This window comes from Megalobrama amblycephala, linkage group LG22 (genome assembly GCF_018812025.1).
Source record: "Megalobrama amblycephala isolate DHTTF-2021 linkage group LG22, ASM1881202v1, whole genome shotgun sequence".
Lineage (NCBI taxonomy): Eukaryota > Metazoa > Chordata > Actinopteri > Cypriniformes > Xenocyprididae > Megalobrama > Megalobrama amblycephala.
The window spans coordinates 1,806,032-1,831,521 of NC_063065.1; the positions used below are offsets into that span (position 1 = coordinate 1,806,032).

Below are 25,490 nucleotides of genomic sequence, written 5' to 3' on the forward strand. Positions count from 1 at the left end.
TAAAGAATAGTGTCAATGCAGGCAGATCAAAAGCACTGTTGAATAAATGTCAAGAATACTGTTGAATATCAAATGTCAAGTCAAATTAAATTAAATTAGGGCTGCACGATTAATCGTATTTTAATCACGATAACGATATCTGCTTCTCCCGATTGATTTTAAATAATCGTCACGATATTGGCCCACTCTATGAAAATGAACATAATTTGGAAATATTGGAAGTAATATTAGGAGTTTCGCTGTTTTATCTTTTGAAGTTCCTAAAGGTTTTACCACTTTTCATAATGTTGATCAGCTAGAAATGATTGTTCTTTGCTTTACAAATTTGCCGGGCAATTTGAATCTGGTTTGTCTTATTGCAAACGAATTTTGTTGCTTTAAAATCTAATGTGAATACATATTACAAAGCGCTCACTAAAACCATGTTTTGTATTGATTTACCATCTAACGAAGTTATCATAGTTGGTTAAATTAAGTCGTTGTGCCACCTACAGGCCTTTTGGGTGAATTGTAGGTTGGTAAAGAACTTGCAAAATAGCCATAATTACATTACTCTTTTTGATAGAATAAACGTAATTAATAATCGTGATTATAATTTTGAGGAAACTGTGGCACTGGCTGTCGTGTCGATGAGGCCTTCACAATGGATGATCTAGTCGACTCGATCTCGGCTGATACTTCAGGGCTGCGTTGTGGTCGTATCAAGGCGCCGGTCCTCGGTCTCATCTGGATACGGCCCGAATCTGGTTGACTACGGTAAACCTCGGGATAAACAGAAAGACTAATATTAGCGTAGATGCCATTCTTTTTCTGATGTAACGAGTACATCTGGTGTTATAGGAAGTGTTCCCGGTTCCGGCTGACCTAATTTATGCAGCCTAATAATCCTTTAACGGATTTGAAAATATAAATTTATAATGTGTTATGTGTATGCCAGGTTAAAGAGATGCGTTTTTAGTCTAGATTTAAACTGACAGAGTGTGTCTGCATCCCGAACAATGCTAGGAAGGTTGTTCCAGAGTTTGGGTGGCAAATAGGAGAAGGATCTACCGCCTGCGGTTGATTTTGATATTCTAGCAGAGGTGGGTAATCCAGGGGTCAGAAAGTAAAAGTCCTGCCATATTTTTATTCCACCACTGAAGCATTAATGAGATAAATAAGTGTTTAATTGAGTGATGATTGACCATTATTGAAGACACCTGATGATAACAAGCAGAATCACCAAAGGAGAAAATCACAATTTTTAAGTTACCATCGTCGAGGTCAGGGTTTGTTTTAGTTGAGCTCTTGACCCTTGACTTTTTAATATTAAATTTTGTTTGGGCAGCTTTAACTGCATTAAAACCAACCAGACCATCAAAGTTAAAAGATGATCAGGTGTTGGTTATGTTTTCACATAGCCATTATTTGATCTGAATCACTGAACTCATTTAGAGCCCAATCTCTGAGTTAGATTTACATTATTGATTACAGCAGCACTGTGATTCTACAGAAGATCAGCTTTATCAATAAAATATGAAGGATTTCTTAAAAGTTGTTCTGATCAAAAGAAAAAAGTCATTCTTTTAGGCACACATAGACATCAAGAATCAGCCTGTGAATCTCAACGACGGTGACAAGCAACATATTCTGATCAACAGATCAACTGAACATTAGAAAACAAGCTACTAAAAAGTCACATAAAAACAGAAAAAAAATAAAATAGTGAGAATAAAGAAAATTATTAAGACAATTCAGCTCATAATTTATTCATGCAGCAATGCATGATGGGAGCCGTGGATGAATTTTGATTGGTGGCTCCCAGAATGCATTGCAACATTCTTTTTCACAGTCACTACTGTTGAGATTCACAGACTGATTCTTGTGTCTAAGTGAGGGCCATTTTTGCTTTAGAACAACTTTTGATAAAACCTTTGGATTGTTGTGAAAAACTGGATCTTGTGCTGTAGAATCACAGTGCTGCTGTAATCAATAATGTAAATCTAACTCAGAGATTGGGCTCTAAATGAGTTCAGTGATTCAGATCAAATAATGGTTATGTTAAAACATCACCAACACCACCTGATCATCTTTTAACTTTGCTTGTTTGGTTGGTTTTAATGCTGCTAAAACTACCCAAACAAAATCTTATATTAAAATATCAAGGGTCAAGAGCTCAACTAAAACAAACCCTGACCTCGACGATGGTAACTTAAAAATTGTGATTTTCTCCTTTGGTGATTTTGCTTGTTATCACCAGGTGTCTTCAATAATGCTCAATCATCACTCAATTAATCACTTCATTATCTCATTAATGCTTCAGTGGGTGGAATAAAAATATGGCAGGACTTTTACTTTCTGACCCCTGGACTTTCCACCTCTGTATTCTAGGTATTATCAGCTGGCCTGAATTCTGAGATCGCAATAAACGTGAAGGACTATAATGCATTAAGAGCTTGCTTAGGTACTGGGGGGCTAAACCATTTAGTGCTTTGTAAGTAATTAACAAGATTTTAAAATCTATACGATGTTTAACAGGAAGCCAATGCAGTGACGACAGAACTGGGCTAATATGGTCATACTTCCTAGTTCTAGTAAGAACTCTAGCTGCTGCATTTTGTACGAGCTGTAGTTTATTTATCAAGCGAGCGGAACAATCACCCAGTAGAGCGTTACAGTAATCTAACCTCGAGGTCATGAACGCATGAACTAACTGTTCTGCATTCTTCATTGAGAGCATATGTCGTAGTTTAGATATATTTTTAAGATGGAAGAATGCGTTTTTACAGATGCTACTAACATGGCCTTCAAATGAAAGATTGGTATCAAAGAGCACACCCAGGTTCCTAGCTGACGACGAAGACTTAACAGAGCAGCCATCAAGTGTTATAAAGTATTGTAGGTTATTACGTGAAGAAGTTTTCGGTCCAAAAATTAGAATCTCTGTTTTTTTCTGAATTTAGTAGTAGGAAATTACTGGTCATCCAGTTTTTTATATCAGCTATACATTCTGTTAATTTTGTGAATTGGTAAGTTTCGTCAGGGCGCGAAGAAATATAGAGCTGAGTATCATCAGCGTAACAGTGAAAACTAACGCCATGCTTCCTAATGATATCTCCCAAGGGTAGCATGTACAGAGTGAAAAGCAACGGTCCTAGTACTGAGCCTTGCGGTACTCCATATTTAACTTGTGATCGATATGACATCTCATCATTTACTACTACAGACTGATAACGGTCAGATAAGTATGATTTGAACCATGCCAATGCAATTCCACTAATGCCAACATAGTTTTCAAGTCTATTTAAGAGAATATTGTGATCAATAGTGTCAAATGCAGCACTAAGATCCAGTAACACTAATAGAGAGATACAACCACGATCTGATGATAAGAGCAAATCATTAGTAACTCTGATGAGAGCAGTCTCAGTACTATGGTACGGTCTAAATCCTGACTGGAAATCCTCACAGATATTATTTCTTTCTAAAAAGGAACATAGTTGCGATGAAACTGCCTTTTCTAGTATTTTTGACAGAAAAGTAAGATTTGAGATTGGCCTATAATTGACTAATTCTTTAGGATCTAGTTGTGGTTTTTTAATAATAGGTTTAATAATAGCCAGCTTAAAAGTTTTTGGTACGTATCCTAATGACAACGATGAATTAACAATATTAAGAAGTGGATCTATGACTTCTGGAAGCATCTCTTTCAATAGCTTAGTTGGTATAGGGTCTAACATACATGTTGTTGATTTTGATGATTTAACAAGTTTAGACAATTCTTCCTCTCCTAAAGCAGTAAATGAAATGAATTTTTCCTCAGGGACACTACAATGCAAGGTGACACGATACTGTAGTAGACGGTTGCATGGTTATAATTTTCTCTCTAATATCAATCTTGCAAGTAAAGAAGTTCATAAAGTCATTACTGTTGTGCTCTTTGGAAACATCAGAAGTTGAAGCTTTATTTCTTGTTAATTTAGCCACTGTATCAAACAAATACCTAGGGTTGTGTTTATTTTCTTCTAAGAGTTTTGAGAAATAGGCAGATCTAGCAGTTTTTAAGGCCTTTCTGTATCCAATCATTTTCTTTCTCCACGAAATGCGAAATACTTCTAGTTTTGTTTTCTTCCAGCTACGCTCCATTTTTCTGGCTGCAGTTTTTAGGGCCCGAGTCTGCTCACTGTACCATGGCATTGGATTAATTTCCTTAATCTTTTTTAAACGCAAAGGAGCAACTGAATCTAATGTGCTGGAAAAGACAGAGGCAATAGTTTCTGTTGCAACATCGAGGTCTTCTAAGCTGTCTGGTATGCTAAGGCGATGAAACTGATCAGGAAGATTATTTATAAAGCGATCTTTAGTGGTAGAAGTGATGGTTCTACCATATTTATGGCGGGGAGGCAGTTTAGCCACTTTCACCAAATGTAATATACACGAGACTAGATAATGATCTGAGATGTCGTCACTCTGCTGCAGAATTTCAATGGCATCAATATCGATTCCATGTGACAATATTAGATCTAAAGTATGATTACGACAATGAGTGGGTCCCGACACGTGTTGTCTAACACCAATAGAGTTTAGAATGTCTGTAAATGCCAATCCCAATGAGTCTTTATTATTATCTACATGGATATTAAAATCACCAACAACAAGGACTTTATCTGCAGCTAGTACTAACTCTGATAGAAAATCAGCAAATTCTTTAATAAAGTCTGTATGGTGTCCTGGTGGCCTGTATACAGTAGCCAGCACAAATGTCAGCTTACATAATGTTACGTAAAGCACCATCACTTCGAAGGAATTATATTTGAAAGACTTTTGTCTAATACTGTAAATATTACTATAAATTACAGCAACACCTCCCCCTTTGCCTTTCTGTCGAGGTTTGTGTCGATAATCATAACCTTGAGGACTGGACTCATTTAAAGTAGTGTAATTGTCCGGTTTTAGCCAGGTTTCTGTCAAACACAGCACATCTAGATTATTGTCTGTGATAATATCATTTACAATAAGTGCTTTTGAAGAAAGTGATCTTAATATTTAACAATCCAAGCTTTATCATTTGTTTATCATTATTATCTTGATTTTTTATTTGTTGAACATCAATTAAATTTTTTCCATTAAATGGGTTTGGAAGTTTTTTGTTTTTATTAATTCGGGGTACAGACACAGTCTCTATGTGATAATATCTAGGTGTAAGAGTTTCTATGTGTTGGGATTTATCTGACTTCTGTAACGTGAGGCAGCTAGCAGACGGTCGGTTTAGCCAGTCTGTCTGCTTCCTGACCTGGGCCGTAGTTTGTCATGTTTCAGCTCTAAGACTATGTGCCATATTACTAGAGAGAAGAGCAGCACCATCCTGGGAAGGATGAATACCATCTCTTTTCAACAGGTCAGGTCTGCCCCAAAAACTTTTCCAATTATCTATGAAACCTATATTATTCTGCGGACACCACTTAGACAGCCAGCCATTGAGTGATGATAATCTACTAACTATCTCATCACTCAGACGAACAGGAAGGGGACCAGAGCAAATTACTTCTCCTGACATTGTACTTGCGAGTTCACACACCTCTTTAATGTTAATTTTAGTGATCTCCGACTGGCGAAGTCGAACATCATTTGTGCCGACGTGAATAATAATTTTAGAGTATTTACGATTAGCATTAGCCAGCACTTTTAAATTTGCTTTGATGTCAGGTGCTCTGGCTCCCGGCAAACATGTGACTATGGTGGCTGGTGTCTCTATTTTCACGTTCCGTGTAATAGAATCGCCAATTACTAGGGCACTTTCAACAGGATTCTCAGTGGGTGCGTCACTGAGTGGGGAGAACCTGTTTGATGTTCTTAATGGAACGGAAGAGTGGTGTTTTCCGCGACTAGGCCGCCTCACCGTTACCCAAGTGCCCTGCTGCGCGGGCTCTACAGCCGGAACCGAACAATGTACAGAGTTCACTAAGCTAGTCGCATCCAAAACAGTATCTGAAGCCCCTGCATTCTTACTATCCTCGATTAAAGTTTGGATGCGTGTCTCTAATTCTGAGATTCTCTCTGTCAGCCTGACTATTTCCCTACATTTATGACATGTAAATCCCTCGTCGCTGACAGAGAGGGCTATGCTAAAGATGTGACAGATGGAACACGATATAACACTGGGAAAGGATGACATAACTCACCGTGTTTGTAGACTGATCCGAGTTGCCACAGCTGTTTGATGAACGCGTTGGAAGAGGAGCGTGCGAGACTGATGACAAGTTAAACAAGCTAGCGGGATGCAAACGCGTTGTATCAGCGATTTCGATTCAAAGATTACAAGCTGGCGACGTCAGATTAATGTGGTGGGCAATAGTATATATATAAAGTAATGATAATATAAGCAACAAAAAGTACGAGATTCAATAAAAGTAAGAGAAAACAAAGCTATACGGAGATACAAAACACTGAGCAGCGAGGCAGAGAGGCAGGCAGGAGCAATCGACCTGCGATCAGAAACTACCTGCTAATGCACTCACATTCAAGTAAAGTAGCCTTGATGACAAGTTTTGGGTGAGTAAAGCCTACTTTGCCATTAATCTAAGGGCATTGAAGGTACTATATCTTGTGCATTTTGCACTTCTTTATATCAGAAACAAACTGCTGCAGAAAAAGTTAGCTGCCATGAAAAATGTCATTTGTAATTGCATTACTCCTCACAAATGTAGTGGAGTAAAAAGTACATTTACTTGTTCAAAGATGTAGTCAGGTAGAGAGTAAAAGTTGCCAATATCTTTAATACTCAGTACAACTACAAAGTAGCCAAAAAGACACTTAAGGACAGTAACTAATTACATTTACTCAAGTACTTTACACCTCTGGTAACTGCTTATTATGGTAGTACAGCAAAAGAAAAGGTGCTCAGATAATGTTAGCTATTTGTTGATGATAACGTTTTTATCATTACATAGTGGTTTGACTTTACCCAATTTAATCTATGGTGTTAATTTCACATTATTTGTTATAACAGCTCTGTGATTCTACAGTGTTAGATCTAGCAGTGTTGTTCAATCAGATAATATCAATTATTTAAAACAAAAAACATGCACGCAAAAATTGTAAATCCCTTCATCATTGAGACACACTCAAACAGCAAGAATCAGCGTATGATTCTCAACAATGGTGACATGCTTCATGCTGCAATGCATTCTGGGTGCACCATACAAAACTCACCCATGGCTCCCAGAATGCATTGCGGCATGAAGCATGTCACCATTGTTGAGATTCTTTTTTTCTTTTCTTTTTTTTAAATATACAGATTATTTGATTAGAACACTGTCATGCTGAAAAAAATATCAGCACAATCAAAAATAAGAAATTAATAACATAAATTAGACTCTGGATGAGACCAGCTGATCAGATCACTATGATGATCGTATATTTATCATCAACAAGTAGTCAAATTTATCTGATCACAATTACTTTTGCTGTTCTTTACATAAGAAACACAATTATAAAAGCCAAACAAAAACTAACATTTCAATGTCAGGTCAAACTGCCCAACTAAAGCAAACACTGATTTCCATAATGGTGACAACAAACCTAACTATTCTTTTCAATAAAACATCAACATCTAAACCGCTTTTCATTCTCAACAAGAACTTTTATACACTACAGAAATAAAGTCGATCTGGTTTAAGTTAAGCCGTTTTTTGAGTTGCTTAATAATGTTGGAGCTTGACGTCAAAGGTTGGGTTTTCACTTTTAATCAACATTTGAAGTCTAAGCAACATTTGAGTCCACATCCAGCGGCCAATGGCAAGCTTCCCGCTAAACACTTCATAAGAATGTTAGGGGATAATGTTCTATCAAAGTTATCACTAAACATTTTTACAATGTTTTTAGAGAAAGTTTTCCTACCTTTTAGCAGAACTTTATGGGAACAAAAATCTGCTGCTGAAATCACTCCCAGAGCATTGCAACACTTCTCATGTGTTTCTCTTGCTTCTTACTCATGTTGTTCCTCTTCTTCTTTTTCGTTCTTTGAATTCTGTGTATATTAAAAGAAAATGCAGCACACCCAGACATGACCTCTCCATTTACTCATCTTTTACCTTTTACCCTCACGCCATCCTAGATGTGTACGACTTTCCTTCTTCAGATGAACACAAACAAAGGTTTTTAGAAAAATAAATAATTTCTGCTTGTCGCTGGGGCAGTACCTTTAAAAGGACATTTTTGTACCTTTTTTACTCCCAAAGGTGCTAATATCAGAGGTGTAAAGTCCAGGTTCAGAAAGTAAAAGTCCTCCTCAGTATTTTGTTCCAGTCACCTGGATTTGCTAGCAGTTTTTCAGCCAGGAGAAACACAGCAAAAACTCCAGTGTTAAATTAACCATACTCACGAGTGTTAAAGTGTTAAAATAAGAGTATTAAATGAACACTGAAGTGGTGTTAAAGTTATTGAGATAATTAGGTTGTTAAATGAGTGATGATTGACCATTATTGGCCATCTTTGGATCATTAGAAAACAAACTACTAAAAAGGCACATAAAAACAGTAAAAAATAAAATTATGAGAATAAAGGAAATTACTAAGACAGTTCAGCTCATAATTTATTCATGCAGCAATGCACGATGGGAGCCATTGATGAATTTTGAATGCACCCAGAATGCATTGCAACATGCTTTATTATTCTCACCATTGTTGACATTCACAGATTGATTCTTGATGTCTGTGTGTTTAAATTATTTTTTTTTTTAAATCAGAACTTTAAAACAAACAAACAAAAAAAATTTGTATTGATAAAGTTGATCTTCTGCTGTAGAATCCCATTGCTGCTGTGATCAATAATGTAAATCTAACTCAGAGATTGGGCTCTAAATGATTCAGATCAAATAAAATAATGAAAATAAAAATATTACAAGAATACAAGAGCTCAACTAAAACAAACCCTGACCTCGATGATGGTAACTTAAAAATTGTGATTTTCTCCTTTGGCGATTCTGCTTGTTATCATCAGGTGTCAATCATCACTCAATTAATCACTTATTTATCTCATTAATGCTTCAGTGGGTGGAAAAATATATATATGGCAGGACTTTTACTTTCTGACCCCTGGACTACCCACCTCTGGATGTATGTCAGAAATAAAGTCAGTCTGGTTAGTAATAAGTGAAGCTGGAAATGCTGTTTGTGGAGATGTTTAATCAGATCTTCAGAGATTTAATGTCTTTTATCTTCAGTTGATTTCATTGAAGGCTGTGGCTGAAGTTGTAGTTCTTGTTGTTTCTCTGTCCTTCTGTGATTCTGCTTGTTATCACCTAATTATCTCATTAACTCCAGCATGTTGCTGTGTTACATTTAACAGCCTGTAGTGTGCACACTGAGCAGTGTTCAGTTCATCTGGGCTAACCCATGTGGGGCCTACATGGAAACCGTGGACAAAATCGGCTGGGCTCCAGTTAGGCTGCCCAGGTGACACCCATCTGGGCCCCACATATCTGTGCTGGCTGGGTAGACGACATGTAATATGAAATTTCGTGGACGTACAGAAAAATCTATTCATACATTTTTGCAGGCGGGAGTAGGACAGAACAGGAATGTTGCAAGAGGGAACAAGAGAACGTAACATATTTTTTCATTCTCTCTGAGGGAGGAGACATGGTGGACATATAGTATAAAAGCACCAGATACCTCGTTCTCGCCATCACTTGTTCAAACAAAGGTAAGAGTTTCATTTAATATTTTTATAATAATTTTCAGATATCCTTCTAGTTACATACTGTATTTTCAATAAAACTGTTCTTCCCATTGCATAGCTAAACCGACTAAGGATGGCTGATAGCAAAAGCAAGTATCAGCTTATTTCATCAAAACAGATTTGAAAACAATACCAGCCATCATTTTTTAGTCTTTGAAAATATAGATTTTTTTTTTTTTTTTTTTTTTTCACCAGTGGCTGTGACCCAGTGGAGCCCAGAGTTTGTAAAAGAGCTTCTCCCTGCTTCCGAGAAGACAGCCCTTCTCTATCATCTCTCTTACCTGTGCCTGGCCAACTTCCCCAACCTGGAGAGAATCATCCGGAGTCGGGCTGTGGAAACCCAGCTTCTGTTTGGCTCCTCTGATGCAACTATGTTGAAAGTATGTTTCAGATTTCTCTTGATTTCAGTATTTTCATCTCTGTCACCTAGAAGAAGAAAAAAAGGTTAAATTTGTGTCAATTCACCAAACAATAAAGGTTTATAGTCTGTCTTTTAGCTAGAGATTAAATTTAGCTAAATTATTTATGACAGGCTCTCCCTTTACTGAAATAAATACATAATTTGTCACAATATAATTTTTTTTTTTTTTTACTGATATTTTACATAAAATATTTAAGAGATTGTACACATCATCTTGGTTTGATATGCTTATAAATTTTAAATGCATTTCTTAAATTTTTCTTTACATTTTAAGTTAAATTATAATAACAAGAGTTAATACGGCAGCATTATGAACAGCAAGATTTACAGGACAAAAACAGACAATAATAGTTCTGAATGTTTTTGAATGTTTCGTCACCATCATTGTCGTTTTTTAAAGTCTGAGATACTTTATCTTGTGTCTCTTCCTTCTCTCAGTGTATTTTGACCAGTCAAAACCTGGTTGAGTCGCTGTTTCCCATGTTGGTGAAAGCTGTGGAGAAAAATAAGGCGGTTTTGGCAATTAAATTCCTAGAGAAAGCACGAGTCTGGATCAAAGACATTATCGCTGATGTGGATAAGATAGTGGAGAAGTAAGAACATTTTCGTCATGAAAACATTTTTCAGAATTCCTTGAGCAATTGAATTCTTCTTCTTCTATAATCAGGCAAAAGTATGAACATGTTTTCAGCTAAACTTTAGTTATACAAGCCCAATGTTATAAAATGTTAATTTCAGTGCAACATTTCTTCAACATTGTATAGGTATGATTTACACAACAATGATGTAAAATCGTCCACCAGTGATGTTTACAAGGAAAAATGTGATACAGATAAAAAGATTAAAGAACAAGACCAGGAGTTGAAGCAGGCTGAAAGTGCACTGAATACTCTGAAATCTCTGCACCAAAAAACAATAGAAGAGCTTGCTGAAACTGAGCAAAAGATAAACAGCAAAACCCAAGAGATTCAAGAATTTGCCAGATCCATAACCAAAACAAGTAAAGGCCTCGGCATCTTCGCTGCACTCGTTCCATTCATCGGGCTAATTGTTAAAAGCATTTATGATGCTGTACATGATCCTGAAAATATTGCACGAATGAAGGCTCTTGAAGCTGAATTGAATGTCTATATTGCTGATAAAACTGCTCTGAAACAAAAGGAGTGGCAGACGCAACTCCAGCTCATTGATGGGCAGATGAAGGCTGCCAAAGCTAGTTTTGACCTGAGTGAGTCTGTTTTCTTTTATGTTTAAAGTATACCTATATGAAAAGTCATGCTTACAGTAAGACTGTGCCAAGATTCAAGTCTAGTTTAAGAAGGGAGCAAACGTGTGGCTTGTTGAAACATTTATTTCCCCTCTGCAGATTCCATACCCGACCCCATCTACCTAAATGAAGTTCAGAGTAGCTTGTCAAAAATTCAGGCAATTCTGATTCAGCTCAAACACTTCTGGGAGAGTGTTGCTGTAATGCTGGACTCCCTGGAAAAAAAGACCTTTGTTGGAGAAGATCTTGTTGAAGACCTTACCGAACTAAAAGATGAATTTCTAGCATCAATCGAAGTAGCCAAACAGGTAAAATTCATGTTTACATGATTACAAAAACATGTCCAGTAAGATATTCTAATATATACTAAGGTTTCATCTAAATATTTAATGTGTAAATGTTTTATTTCCACAGGCTTGGAGCATTTTTGGTGCAGGCTGTCAAAAAGCATCTGTCATCTTTAAGCTCCAAACCAAAGATTCCTACAAGTTTCTGGAGGTCAGTCCTTCCTCTCTCAACAAGGAGGAGTGGGAAGAAGAGTACAAAAGTGTAAAGGAACGACTGGAGAATATCGACCCACCAAAAAGTGTGCCATCCTCTGTTAAACCTGCCATTTGTCAATGATCAGAGCGCTGACACACACAAGTACATCGTCCTATTTGATTTCTGTCTCATGATGCTGGTAACCTGCTGATGATGTTTAACCATTTACATACTGTACTTGTAAACTGCAGAGTTCTGTATTTTCTTCTACTTAACATCTAAAACATTGTTCACATATACTCTTCTCCTTATGTATAATCTTTTTATGAGCTTTAGTAAAAATACTCTTGTTGAGTAGATATGTATGGATGAAAATGAAATAGTTTTCCGAATAAAGTTTGATAACATCATTATTGACTTTTGTCTCTGTTTTAAACAATCTTGTCTGATTTTTTTTTTATGTTTGAAGCCATAGTTTTAAGATTCTGCAGCAAATATTTTCTCATCTCAAACTACTTTTGATGTCACTGGTTACACAAAAATTGTCACATTAATACAGGTTACAAAATATATCCTTGTTTTCTTCTGATAATGAATAAGCTCCCTTATGCAGATGATTTTAACACTGCACTGTTAAAATAAATTATTGTAATTTCACATTTTTTTTTTTTTTTAATACAATAAAGTACTGTATTGATACAGCAGTGCTTCTGTGATTATAGTGGCATTATTACAGTAAAATGCTGTAATTTATTATAATTTACTGTATATTTAATGCAACTCAGTTGCCAGGAATTTCCTATAATTTCACAGGACAAAATTACAATTTAACATTGTAATTCAGTTTACTGTATATATCCTGTTATGTGTAAATGTTACAATAAAATACTGTTAAATAATAATAAAAAAATAAATATTTGTCACATTCACCAGCTCCAGCACTACATTTCCCAGCAACCCTTCTGTTCTGCACCTGCACTTCATCATCATCACCCGCACCTGAAGACACTCACCGTCATTATCCCTCATCAGCACTCCCTTTATAAACAGTCACCTTTCTCACACTGTTAGACCTTGCCGGGCTTTTTTTTTTTTTTTTTTTTTTTACAGTAGAATACTGGCAACACTGTTATTTACTGTAATCTACAGGTTGTTACTGTAAAGATACCATTCACTAAATAAAACTTGTGTTACCTCATTTCATTTGCAGAAACCAACTGCCTCAGACTGCCATTTAAATTTACTAGCTAACTTTATTTATATGCTAATAACATACGCACATTATTACTACGAACGTATTTCTTTAGAATTAAAAAAAAAAAAAAAACATTTCAAATAAAAAGTTTTTCATTGCATCAGCAACTACACAGTCACCATCTGTTAAATAAAACAACATGCAGCATATCATCAGTGTCTTTCGATCTTCTCCTGAACTTAAGCACAGGCTCGACTCTTCAGCACAATGGTGACACACAAAACTCAATTTTACAGTAAACTACTGGCAACAGTGTTGCCAGTATATAACTGTTTTTTTAACTTACAGTTTGTTACTGTTAAAATACATTTTGTGTGTGTGTCTTTTTATCTTACACCTTTAACCCTTTCAACCCCACAGGAACATCCTCTAGTGTCCACACTACAGAGTAAAAGAAACATTGATGCTGTTGGATAATTGCAGTGAGATAATTGTTAATATTTAAGTGATAATTGATCATTAATGATAAATAATCACTGAAAAGAGGAACAAGAACGGAATAAATACGAGCAGAAACTACAACTGACTTTCAGCCATTACACACTGTTACACTTATTACTGACCAGATTAACTTTATTTCTACAGAAGATCTTATTGAGAATTAATAAGTTTAGATGTTGATGTTTTGTTGAAAATGTTTGGTTTTATGTCACCATTGAAGAGATCAGCGTTTGCTTTAGTTGAACTCTTGACCCATGACTTTTTATACACCAGTTTTTTTCTTTTTTCTTTCTCAAATGTGGAGAAAAAAGATCCTTGAGTGCTGATAGTTATGTGTTGGTAAAGACCCAACCATCACATAGTCTCTTGTTTCACTGAATTCATACTGTGTTTTATCTATTGTTACCTTATTAACAGACTAATATTTTACATTATCACCACTGTGAAACTACAGCAAGAGTTCCAACAACAATCAGCTAAAAATAATTTATTTCTAAACACCATGCACAAAAAAGCTGCAACATTATTTAGACACACACAGATATCAAAAATCATCACATCAACCTCAACAATGGTGGCAATAAAGCTGCATAATTTATTCATGCTGCAGTGCATGCTGGGAGTTTTGTACAATGCTGGCATCCAGCATGCATTGCAACATTAAACTTTTGGATGTCACAATTGTTGAGATTCATATTCTGATTGTTGATGTCTCTGCTGTCCAATTTATGCAGAAGCTCAAAATATTTTATGCACTATAAGACTTATATATTCTCCTAAATAAATGATTACTGAAAGGTTGCTGGTTCTTATGCTGTTGAATCACAGATATAGCATAATCAGTAAAGATAAAATACCCATTAAAAGACTAAACACTGAAAAAGATCAGTGAATTAAACAAGTCCAAGATGATTACAGCATCATCACAACAGTCAAAAAACCTGATCAACTTTATGTTTGGCTTTTTCTTGCCATATCAAGAAACACTCAGTTACAGCATCCATAGAAAGTTAATGTAAAAAGAGTCAAGAGCCCAACTAAAGCAGACACTGGTCACTACGATGGTGACTGCAAACTTCAATACATTTTTATTTTCAATAAAACATCAACATCCATATCTGTTAATTCTCAACAAGAACTTACATGTATGAAAGAAATAATGTCAAACTGGTTTGTGAACTGGTTTGACACTCAGTGTGGCTGAAGTCAGTTGTAGTTCTTGTGTTTCTGCTCGTCTCTTTTTAATTAACTCTGTCAAGTGGGCTATATTAGTGAACTAATGTAGGGAATAGTGAATGAGGGTATAGGGTGTGATTGAGAACACAGCCTCTGAGTGTCGACTTTGAGCACTATTAACTCACAGTATATTTCTGTAGGCTATTTTCTCGAAAATTACCCAGAATGCAGTGTTTTCTACAGTATATTACTGTTTTAATGGAAAATGGTTTGTTACTGTCAGAATTTGGCCATTTTTCTACAGCAAGGTCTAAGAGTGCACCATTGTTGTCCGTTATCTTACGTGTTAATGTTATGTGTGTAAACCTCTGTTCCTGTATCTTCCATTGGAGTGCCTAGTAAAATTTGACTCTTTGATCTTTATTCCTCGTTGTGTGTATTCCTACACAGCAACTTTTAACAGAAAAACGGACCGCCCTTATGGATGAATGGGCCACATCCATCGATGTGGCTCAGGAGAGCCACAATTTTTTGTTTTTCACATCACAGTTTGTTCACCTTGCCATCAAATGCCAGCTGGAGGATGAAGACTTGAAAAAACTTTTCCGGATCGGGGCGAACTACCACGGACCCTGCAATCTCCCAGATACCACCAGTTTGAACTGGAAGGAGACACTGCTTAAGTGTTTGGAGTACAAACGGCCCCGCCGGAATCCGGAACCCCACCGAACCCAGTTCCCAACCAGAGACCCACCGCAGATGGAGACGACGACCCCGCCGTGATGTCAGAGCCCGCACCAGGAGGAGCGACCGAGTTTGACATCACCCCGGAGCCTGAGGAGTTTCCATCAGAGGAGAGGTTTGAGTCGGTGGTCCCATCCAGCTTCGAGGGAGTAGGTGACGGGAGGGAGGGAGCAGCGTAGGTGAAGGAGTCAGGGTGACGGGTCGAGGAGGAGAGACGAGGACAGATGCTGGAGGCTGAGCCACGGGATCCTTATGCCCCAGAGGAGATGGCTCACAATATTCCCGCAATGTAACCACATCACTGAGAGGAGGTGATGGTGGTGTAGCGGGACTGATGGGGGACAGCTCTGGCTCCATCTCTCATCAGACGATGAGCAGGTCATAAGCCCCTTAGCTATTTAACCACTCTATATTGGACTCACTAATCCCTCCCAGCCTCCCTCTCCCACATCCTCTCCTGGAAATGTTGATCGAATCTCCATCTCAGCCTTCTTCCGTGACCTCAACCATGTCTGCTGTCCTGTCAGAGCTGTCCCCCATCAGTCCATCTACACCACCATCACCTCCTCTCAGTGATGTGGTTACATCGCGGGAATACTGTGAGCCATCTCCTCTGGGGCGTAAGGATCCCATGGCTCAGCCTCCAGCATCTGTCCTCGTCTCTCCTCCTCGACCCGTCACCCTGACTCCTTCACCTATGCTCCTCCCTCCCTCATCGTCGTCTGCTGGGACCTTCGAGCCATCGGCTTCGCGGAGCTGCCTCAGACGGTTGGCTTCACCAGGGTCGGACGTCACATTGCCTACGCAACGAACTTGCAGGCCGTCCATTGTTCTCCGGCCCTCCACCCCTACTGCTCAAGCTAGCTCCACCCTCCCTCAGGCTTCGCCACCGCCCTCGGTCGCTCCAGCTATACCTCAGTCCTCAGGATCCCTGCATCCACCTCAGATGGTCGTCGCTGTGGCTCCGTCGTGGTCGCCTGGGTCGTCGGCATCGAACCGCTCCATCTGCCTTCCATCTGCACCGTGGTTTCCTCTTCCATCTTTGTCTCCAAGTTAGCGCTGAAACCATCACCATCCTGGTTGGGGACTGGGCCTCCATCCGGCTCATCCTCCAGCTTCACCGTCCTCCTCCTGAACCCCTCCGGCCCTCCCCTTTGGATATTCCACTACGGCACGAGGACGCGCCTTGCCGGAGGGGGAGGTACTGTCACAGTCACCAGCTCTAGCACTACGTTTCCCAGCATCCCTTCTGTTCTGCACCTGCACATCGTCATCATCACCCACACCTGAAGACACTCACCGTCATTATCCCTCATCAGTACTCCCTTTATAAACAGTCACCTTCCTCAAAATTGTTGTCCGTTATCTTATGTGTTAATGTTGTGTGTGTAAACCTCTGTTCCTGTATCTTCCATTGGATTGCTTAGTAAGACTCTTTGATCTTTATTCCTCGTCGTGTGTATTCCTACACAGCAACTTGTAACAATATTGTGTTAATGGTCAAAAAAAGATGCCACCATCATAGTGGTCAGTGTTTGCTTTAGTTGGGCTTTTCACACTTTATATTTTTAGATAATTAGCTTCTTCTAAAGTAGACAAATCTGTAAGACTTTCTTTTTCTATATAACTGTTTGTCTAGATTTGACAGTGTATGTTAAAGAGGACTGCTCTATCGATGGAACGGTAAAGCCATCTTATAGAGGGATTTCATTCTTTAAATTCACCATGACGACAGCCTGAATCCTTACGAAACAAGTTCTGTTTGTGAGGGTCTGATGGATTACTCTCTAAACACACTCACACATTTACCATAGTGATGGTATGCAGGGTCAACAACACTTTAATATTTTGTATTACAAAAAAATCTAGAAAAGTGACACATTTCACTAACTACACACATATTCATTTTAGTTTAACTTTCACAACCTGTAAGGGATTGTTGAAATGAATTAGGAAACACTGACACCTAGGGGCCATGTGAGAATACTGCTGTCTGAAAACATTCACTGGTTTACTAACAGTATTGTCACATACTTGAACTTTATCCTTCATACATCATACTTTATGGGTGTGTGTGTGTGTGTGTGTGTGTGTGTGTGTGTGTGTGTGTGTGTGTGTGGGGGGGGGGGGGGGGGTTAATAACATAATCATCATAATAACTTTATGTTTTCATCGATATAGGCCTATGCTAATTCAATAAATATTATTCATTGTCTTATCGTCATCCTTAAAAGAGTAAAACAAAAACTCCCAACAGGAATGAAACATTTTAACAAGTGTACATCATTGTATTCATTATTTTGTGCTCAGACAATATATGACAATGATTCAGACAACCGTTAAGATCAGATGAATTAGCATGTGACCTACAGATGATATACAGATATTTTGGATTCATTCACTAAATCATCATGTATTTTGTGTACAGTCTTGTTATGAAAGCAAACATTTGGCCTTGAGCAGAGTTAAAGAGTTAATTCACACAAAAATGAAAATTCTGTTATCATTTACTCACCCTCATGTCGTCCCAAACCTGTAAGACTTTCGTTCATCTTCAGAACACAAATGACTTAAGGATGTTGTATGTTTTCGAGGCCTTTGAGTTCAAAGGTTTTAATTGTCAAACAAACTTGAAATTTTTCTGCTGCATCGGAACGACACTTAGGGGAACGAAATACCCTATACTGCGCCACACCAGCTAGAGTCTACCCTGGTGTGAAGCTTGTCAGGCACAACACAGGACAAGATGACTTGAGAACCCAGTCTGTTTTTACTGAGTGTTCACTGCTGAATCCATCTAGACTAGTTGATACTGTCATTAAACACATGTTGAGCTGTTATTTCAGGGTAAATTAGTGAGTTTGTAATGGAAAGTGTCTCAGCTTTGCAATCAGCATGTTTTTAACGAGCTCTAAAATGAACATGTTTAAATACCACTAATGCTTAAATTGATTTTTAGTGCACTACCACAAAAAGATACAGTTTCCCAGGTGAGAAACGTGCTCTGAAATACACTTTATTTCAGTACAGTTAGTACTAAAAATCTATTTAAGTATTAGTGGTATTTAGTATACATTTTCACTGAAATACTACTGAAGTAGAAATATACTTTTAATCAGTGTATTCATAGTGTATAACTTTTACAATTTTATATAGTACAAAAATAAGAATGTACTACAAATGTACTTGTTTGTATTTAAGTATTCTTGTACTTTATTGTTCTCTGGGGTGGTCATAGCTTTATGCAGATTTGTATAGTCTAGTTATATATGTAGGCTAATTATTCACTGTCCTATTGTAAAAAAAATAAATAAATAAAAAAGGATAATTCCTTCTTTGTAATCTCGTGATTTATAATTTGAGCCGAGTAGTGCTCGCTGCAGAGCAAAATGAGAGAGAGGGTTATGGGTGGGGTTAGGGTGTGGCTCCACCCATCACGCCCACAGTAGGTGGAGAGAGGCGGAGCTTATACTCCACCCATGGATCTGATATAAGTACTGCTGTCTGGAAGTGTGACACTCAGTTGAAGACTGCTTTCAGGACAACACCGAATACACTGTAAGTGTACCATTTTTTGTTTTTTACAATTTACTCACAATATGCATGTTTTTTCTTTTCTACTTTTCTGCATCTGACTCCTGCTCTAGCTTGTTCTGCATTCTACACCTGACATTGTAAAATATGTTTGCATGATTGAATATATAACTATTATTGATATTTTTTTTGGAAATTAAACAGTAAATTGTAAAGTGACGTTTCATTCATTATGGGCGCCTGTATATTTTACAAATCACATCTCTGTATATCATTATCTGATATAATTAGAGTTGGGATACTTGAACTCGAGTCCAGTTTTCATGTTTTCACATAACCATTATTTGATCTAAATCACTGAACTCATTTAGAGCTCAATCTCTGAGTTAGATTGACATTATTGATTACAGCAGCACTGTGATTCTACAGCAGAAGATCAGCTTTATCAATACAGAATTTTTTTTTTAAAAAGTTGTCCTTATCACAAATATATATTTATATATATATATATATATATATATATATATGAGGGATTTTTCAAAAGTTGTTCTGAATAAAACAAAACAACGGCTTCGGCAACGGCAACGGTGGGGATGGGGATGGGGATGGGGATGGGATGGGGATGGGGATGGGGATGGGGGTGGGGTGGGGGGGTGTGGGTTTCGTACGTATAATACGCCATAATTGCGTATCATATGCACGCAAAAAACTGCGTACCATAAGCACGCCAAAACTCATTTTGCCATATATTTTCTACGAGATTACACACTCGTACTATTGATACGCATTTTCGTGTCAAATCAGAGTATTTTTAATCCCACCTATAGGCAGTTAGAACATGGTATAGTTAAAAAAATCTATAGGGTATTTTGAGCTGAAACTTCACAGACACATTCTAAGGACACCAGAGACTGATATTACATCTTGTGAAATGGAGATTCTAGGGCACCTTTAAGTAAACTTAAGTTGCCTTTAATTTTAAGTATATTATATTATCTGCAAGTGCACTTTTTAAAAAGTACACAAAAAGTACACTTTCAGTACAATTAAGCACACTCCTTTTTCACAAGGGGAATTATATGCAATCTGTTGATTCTATTTAAATCATATCTTCTGTCATATTTTTAGAGACTGCACAGTTGGATGCATTACCAGTCTACGCTCAATTAAAAAATAAAAACATGGCCGATAGCAAAGGTGAGACACTTTCCATTTCAAACTCATTCATTTACCCTGAAATAGCAGTTCTGTGTTGAATACAACCAAGTCTGGCACATATATAAATAGACGTTATGACACATTTCACCCATGATTGAGCCCCAGAGGTTGTTGAACATCACTAATGTTCGGTTTTGTGTCTCAGAGGTTGTCATCAGTGACTCCACATTGAGTCCAGAGTTCATCCAGGAGCTTCTCCCGTCTGCGGAGCGAACGGCTCTCCTCTATCATCTGTCATTCTTGTGTCTGGGAGGCTTCCCAAAGCTGGAGCGTATGATCAGAGACCAAGCTATTGAAACACAAATGCTGTTCGGATCCTCTGAGGCTGTTCTGCTGAAGGTGAGACTAATTCATCTTGTGAATTAACTTCATTTCATCACACTAATTCATAATTTTTCTCAAAATTCAGACTTTTTCCTCAGGCTTCTGCATGTGCAAATAAGCCGTTATAGATTCTAGTGCACTGGGCCAACCAATGCTTTTTTATAGTTGTTTTATGAAACCATAGACAGTATAATACATGGACATAGTGTCTGTGATGTCATCTGTTGGTTTCTGAAGAGCATTTTTGAAGTCCAAAGCGGCTGGAGTCAGCCGTCGCAATCTTGGCAGTGCGTCACTCCCGGATAACCGTAAATGGGCAAAGGGGCGGGATGTGGGTGGAGCTGAGGTGCCTGGTTGCTGAAACCACACCCTCCTAGCTCGACATGATCAAGTTAGCTAAAGGAGCAATCTATCAATCTAAGATACTATCTAAAATATTAATAAAGATAACAAATTATACATCATTTGAAAGTTCTAAGCGTCTACTGTGTCTGCTTTAAGATATAGATGCTCCAGCAACAGTAATATTGTAATTTGTGTCGGGTGTGCAAATGATAACACACAAAATCAAAACAGGAATTCATACCCTTGTAATGAAATAGCGATCACGAGATGAATCCAATCCATTGCACTTGATCTTCAGCTGAAGATGGCCAATACCAAAATACAAGAGTCTCTCTGTGCTTTTAAAAATATTATTACAAACATACAGTAAATGCATCTGTGTGCACATCATGCTGTTTACATGTTCACCACTCTCATAAACCAGAATCTGTTGTTTGTTCAGGTGTGATTCCCAGTCCTGTCCACCTGAAGGAAGTTTATGTTGTAAAACTATATACAATCATATACATTAGACTCTCACAAAAAATGAGCCTGTGTCCAAAGTATCTTTTCCAAAATAGTGCAGCAGTTTTAGTTATAATATCCAAGCAGTGCTGTCGGATTCTGTGGTGTCTTGAAAGACATATTCTCCAGCCATTATCATTGTAGTAAATCGGACGGACAAAACTTTTAGCCAATGCCAAGATGATCAATCAGCATGTCTTCTGTTTATAATCTGCATGTGTGCACATGTACATACAGTGACAGCAGTGGCAATCAAAGTGGCCACGCCCTTAATTATGCAGAACTTAATATAATTTAAACGGATGAGTTATAAAAAAAATGAGCTATATAGACCAAAACCACTTTATGTATCAGGCTGTTTTTCTGCTGTAATGTTTTTTTTAACTTTTTCCGTGTTGGTTTCAAGAGAGAGGATAGAAGGTTGCTGCTTGTATGAAACTTTTCCTTGTGGATTAATTATCCTCATTTTCTTGTAGTGTGCCGGTACGAGTTCCAACCTGGTCACCTCGCTGTTCCCAATACTGATAAAAGCTGTTGAGAAGAACAAACCCATACTGGCTGTGCTCTACCTGGAGAAAGCCAGAACATGGATCGAGGACATCATCAGAGCCGTGGATGACATGGTGACGAGGTGAAAACATTTATGAAGTTTAGCATTTCAAAACAAACAATCATTTTCCTTATTAGTACACAGCAAACAAATGACTTTCTTGGCTTTTACTCACGTTTTTTTTTTTTTTTTAATTTAACCTTTATTTAACCAGGAGAGTCCCATTGAGATTAAAAACCTCTTTTTCAAGGGAGTCCTGGCCAAGAGGCAACAACATTTACACAATTATAAACATACAAAGAAACATTAAAATAACACAGGTTATGAAAAACAGTTGCACATTATTGAGCCGTCAAAGATCAAGTTGCAAAGGCAGTGAATGGAAGGACAGAATGCTGTCAGATTTTATCAAAAAGATCTTCATTTGTGTTTCAAAGATGAATGAAAACCTTTGGACGACATGAGAGTGAGTAATCACATAATTTTCATTTTGGGGTGAACTAACTCCAAACTCACCGACAGACTGGGAAGAGAGGAGCTGCAACAATGAAGAAAAACAATGAGCATTCAAACATGAAAACCTGTTCTAGTAGAGCCCAAAACAATATCAAGACTTTGTAAAAGGGCAGAATAGGTCCTCTTAAAGAAAATTGTTCAGTGTCTGTGTTGTGTTTGTGAAATCCAGACTATATCACTGTACATGCACCCTATTTTTCAGGTATGATAAACAATCCCAAAATGTGAAAACATGCACCAGTGATGTGTATCAAGAACAGAACCAGACTGAAGAAAAACTAATGAAACAGACTGTCGAGATGAAGGCTCTGGAGGATTCTTTGGTCAAGCTTAAAGTGGAGCTGGAAAAAAATGACAGCGATATGGCAGAAATTGACAAAAAAAATGAAAAAAGCACCCAAGAGCTGCAGGATCTGATCAAAAAAAATGAAAAATACAGTCATTTTTTTTTATGGGCCTTGTTCGGTTTTGGTCGACCCTATAATGATGCTGCTATTTGTGCTAAACAAGCCGAACTGGACCGTCTTGTCCATGAAAAGGACAGTCTGCGAAACCAAAGGTGGAACATCAAAATCAAACAGACTGATCTTCAGCTGAAGTTGGCCAACTGCAAAATACAACAGGGTGAGAGTCTCTCTGTGCTTTTAAAATGATTATTACAAATGTTAATGCATCAGTGTGCACATCATGCTGTTTACATGTTCATCACAGCCTGAAGGCTCCCAATGATCTCTCATGAATCAGAATCTGTTGTATGTTGTTTGTTCAGGTGTAATTCCCAGTCCTGTCCACCTGAAGGAAGTCCAGAGATGTCTTGATCAAATCCGACAAATTCTGGTTGATCTTAAAAAGTTCTGGGAGAAAGTGGGTGTTACGCTGGGCACACTGAAAGACAAGACCTTTGCTGGGGATGTACTGATTGAAGAGCTGGAAGACCTGAAGGAGGAGTTTCTGAACTCCATTGAAGATGCAAAACAGGTTAGTTAGATGTTGAGTAAATGCTTCTGGTGAAAGTTGGGTCACACTTTAGATTAGGGTCCAATTCTCACTATTAAATGTTGCTTCAAACTCCTAATTACTGCTTATTAATATTTAGTAAGGTAGCTGAGTTTAGGTATTGGGTAGGATAAAGGGATGTAGAATAAAGGGTTAGTTCACCCAAAAATGAAATTTCTGTCATTAATCACTCACTCTCATGTCGTTCCACACCCATAAGAACTTATTGTTACGAAGGGGACTCACAGGCAGGGATCCAATTGCAGCGTTTTATTAGAAGTAAGAGTGGTCGTACAGGCAGGGTCAATCAGGAGCAAACAGGAACAGCAAGGGACAGGCAGAGTCGTAGTCAGGGTACAGGCAGTAGATAGAGGCAGGCAGATAACACTCACAGGTCGGTATACAAGGCAAAGGTCAGGACAGGCAGTAACGGGTCAATAAACAGGAAACAGGCAGGACTGGTAACAGACAGGCAAACAGGATATAACACTCGGAATTGTAACAGTGTTAAACAAGACTTCACGGTGAGGTGGTGTGTGTGAAAGTCCTTTATAGTCCTGGTAATGAGCTGCAGCTGGGTGTGGTGATTAGTGATAGTGATTGGTGGAGTGAGTGCAGGTGATAGGCAGAGAGGATTATGGCTAATGTAGTCCGGGAAGTGACAGGAACAGACGTGATCGTGACACTTATATTGACTTCAGAATATAAATTAGGATATTTTTGATGAAATCTGAGAGGTTTCTGATCTCCCATTAAACACAGCAATGTCAATCCAAATTTCAAGGTCCAGAAAGGGTCTAAAGACAATGTTATGAAGAGACAAGAATACTTTCTGTCCAAAAACAAAAATAATGACTTTATTCAACAATCTCTTGTCAGTCTCCTAAGAAACAAGAAATTGGAATAAATTGTTAAAATAAAATCGTTATTTTTGTTTTGTTTTTGCACAAAAAAATTATTCTCATTGCTTCAAAAAATTAAGGTTGAACCACTGCAGTCACATGACTGTTTTAGCAATGTATTTAGTACTTTTCTGGACCTTGAAAGTGGTTCAAAGAGCTCTCTGATTTCATCAAAAATATCATAATTTGTGTTCTGAAGATGAACAAAGGTCTTACGGGTGTGGAACGACATGAGGGTGAGTAATTAATGACAGAAAATTCATTTTTGTTTGAATTAACCATTTAAAGTCACCAAGAAATTTTTAGTGAATGTGTTGTGATTAACGCTGCATGTCTTCAATCTTTCAGTACTGGAAGAGATTTGGTGAATGCTGTCAGAGAGCACAGGGCATCTTCAGCGTTCAGTCTAAGGACGCATATAAATTCCTGGAGATCAACCCGTCTTCACTCTCAGAGGCTGAAAGGATTGAGCAGTACACGTCTATCATGAAAAAGCTGAATCAGATCAATCCTGATGGCTCGACCAGAGCCGCCATCACTGCATAACAGACAGAGATCTGATGCTTCTTTCACACTTTAAATACTCTTTATAAGGCATACACACATTAATGCACACAGCTTATATTGGCATTTCTGTAACGCTTTGTAATCTTTACAACTGTTCTTGCACATGTTCAATTACAGTTCAAAAGACATTAAAGACATTAAATATTTCATTGTAGCTTAATCATTCCACAAGTCTTTTTCTAATGTTTCAGTCTACACACCACAAGCACTCATTTATGATAATCATCTTCCTCTTAATATTTTATCAAGCACCAAACTTCATTCAAGCCATTTCTACCAGAAAGACTCGGGAAGCAAAGAAACATTTGAATACAATTTATTCAACAGTTTGAATGTAAATATCAAAGATAAATGATAAAGTTCTTTGGCGTAGGCCCCGTCCATTGTACAATCCGGAGGGTAGCAGATGTTTGCAGATCCTGCCTTACGATGAAGTTCTATGTTCTTGTTATAAACATAGCCTTGGTAATCATAGATTAAACACAAAAGAATACCAGTGATGTGAATAGTGATTTGATGCTAATGGT

General features: G+C 37.8%; 2 protein-coding genes across 2 annotated transcripts; both read left to right on the forward strand.

Annotated features, from left to right (window-relative positions):
* Nucleotides 1-9,657: 9,657 nt before the first annotated feature.
* Nucleotides 9,658-12,301, forward strand: LOC125258070 (CAP-Gly domain-containing linker protein 1-like). Its single transcript, XM_048174892.1, has 6 exons — nucleotides 9,658-9,809; nucleotides 9,916-10,100; nucleotides 10,580-10,734; nucleotides 10,906-11,369; nucleotides 11,508-11,716; nucleotides 11,823-12,301. The coding sequence occupies exons 1-6, from the start codon at nucleotides 9,794-9,796 to the stop codon at nucleotides 12,030-12,032; spliced, it is 1,239 nt and encodes a 412-aa protein (XP_048030849.1). The 5' UTR covers nucleotides 9,658-9,793; the 3' UTR covers nucleotides 12,033-12,301.
* Nucleotides 12,302-18,975: 6,674 nt separating this feature from the next.
* Nucleotides 18,976-25,112, forward strand: LOC125258076. The gene is made up of 7 exons (XM_048174898.1): nucleotides 18,976-19,065; nucleotides 20,170-20,238; nucleotides 20,405-20,598; nucleotides 21,909-22,063; nucleotides 22,701-23,122; nucleotides 23,268-23,476; nucleotides 24,745-25,112. The coding sequence occupies exons 2-7, from the start codon at nucleotides 20,223-20,225 to the stop codon at nucleotides 24,940-24,942; spliced, it is 1,194 nt and encodes a 397-aa protein (XP_048030855.1). The 5' UTR covers nucleotides 18,976-19,065; nucleotides 20,170-20,222; the 3' UTR covers nucleotides 24,943-25,112.
* Nucleotides 25,113-25,490: the final 378 nt, after the last annotated feature.

Excerpts from the sequence above, each read along its gene's own strand:
- LOC125258070 (XM_048174892.1), top strand. Across the intron at positions 10,101-10,579 it reads CTGATGCAACTATGTTGAAA|TGTATTTTGACCAGTCAAAA; the intron begins GTATGTTTCAGA and ends TCCTTCTCTCAG. Across the intron at positions 11,370-11,507 it reads CAAAGCTAGTTTTGACCTGA|ATTCCATACCCGACCCCATC; the intron begins GTGAGTCTGTTT and ends TCCCCTCTGCAG.
- LOC125258076 (XM_048174898.1), top strand. Across the intron at positions 20,599-21,908 it reads CTGAGGCTGTTCTGCTGAAG|TGTGCCGGTACGAGTTCCAA; the intron begins GTGAGACTAATT and ends ATTTTCTTGTAG. Across the intron at positions 22,064-22,700 it reads GTGGATGACATGGTGACGAG|GTATGATAAACAATCCCAAA; the intron begins GTGAAAACATTT and ends CCTATTTTTCAG.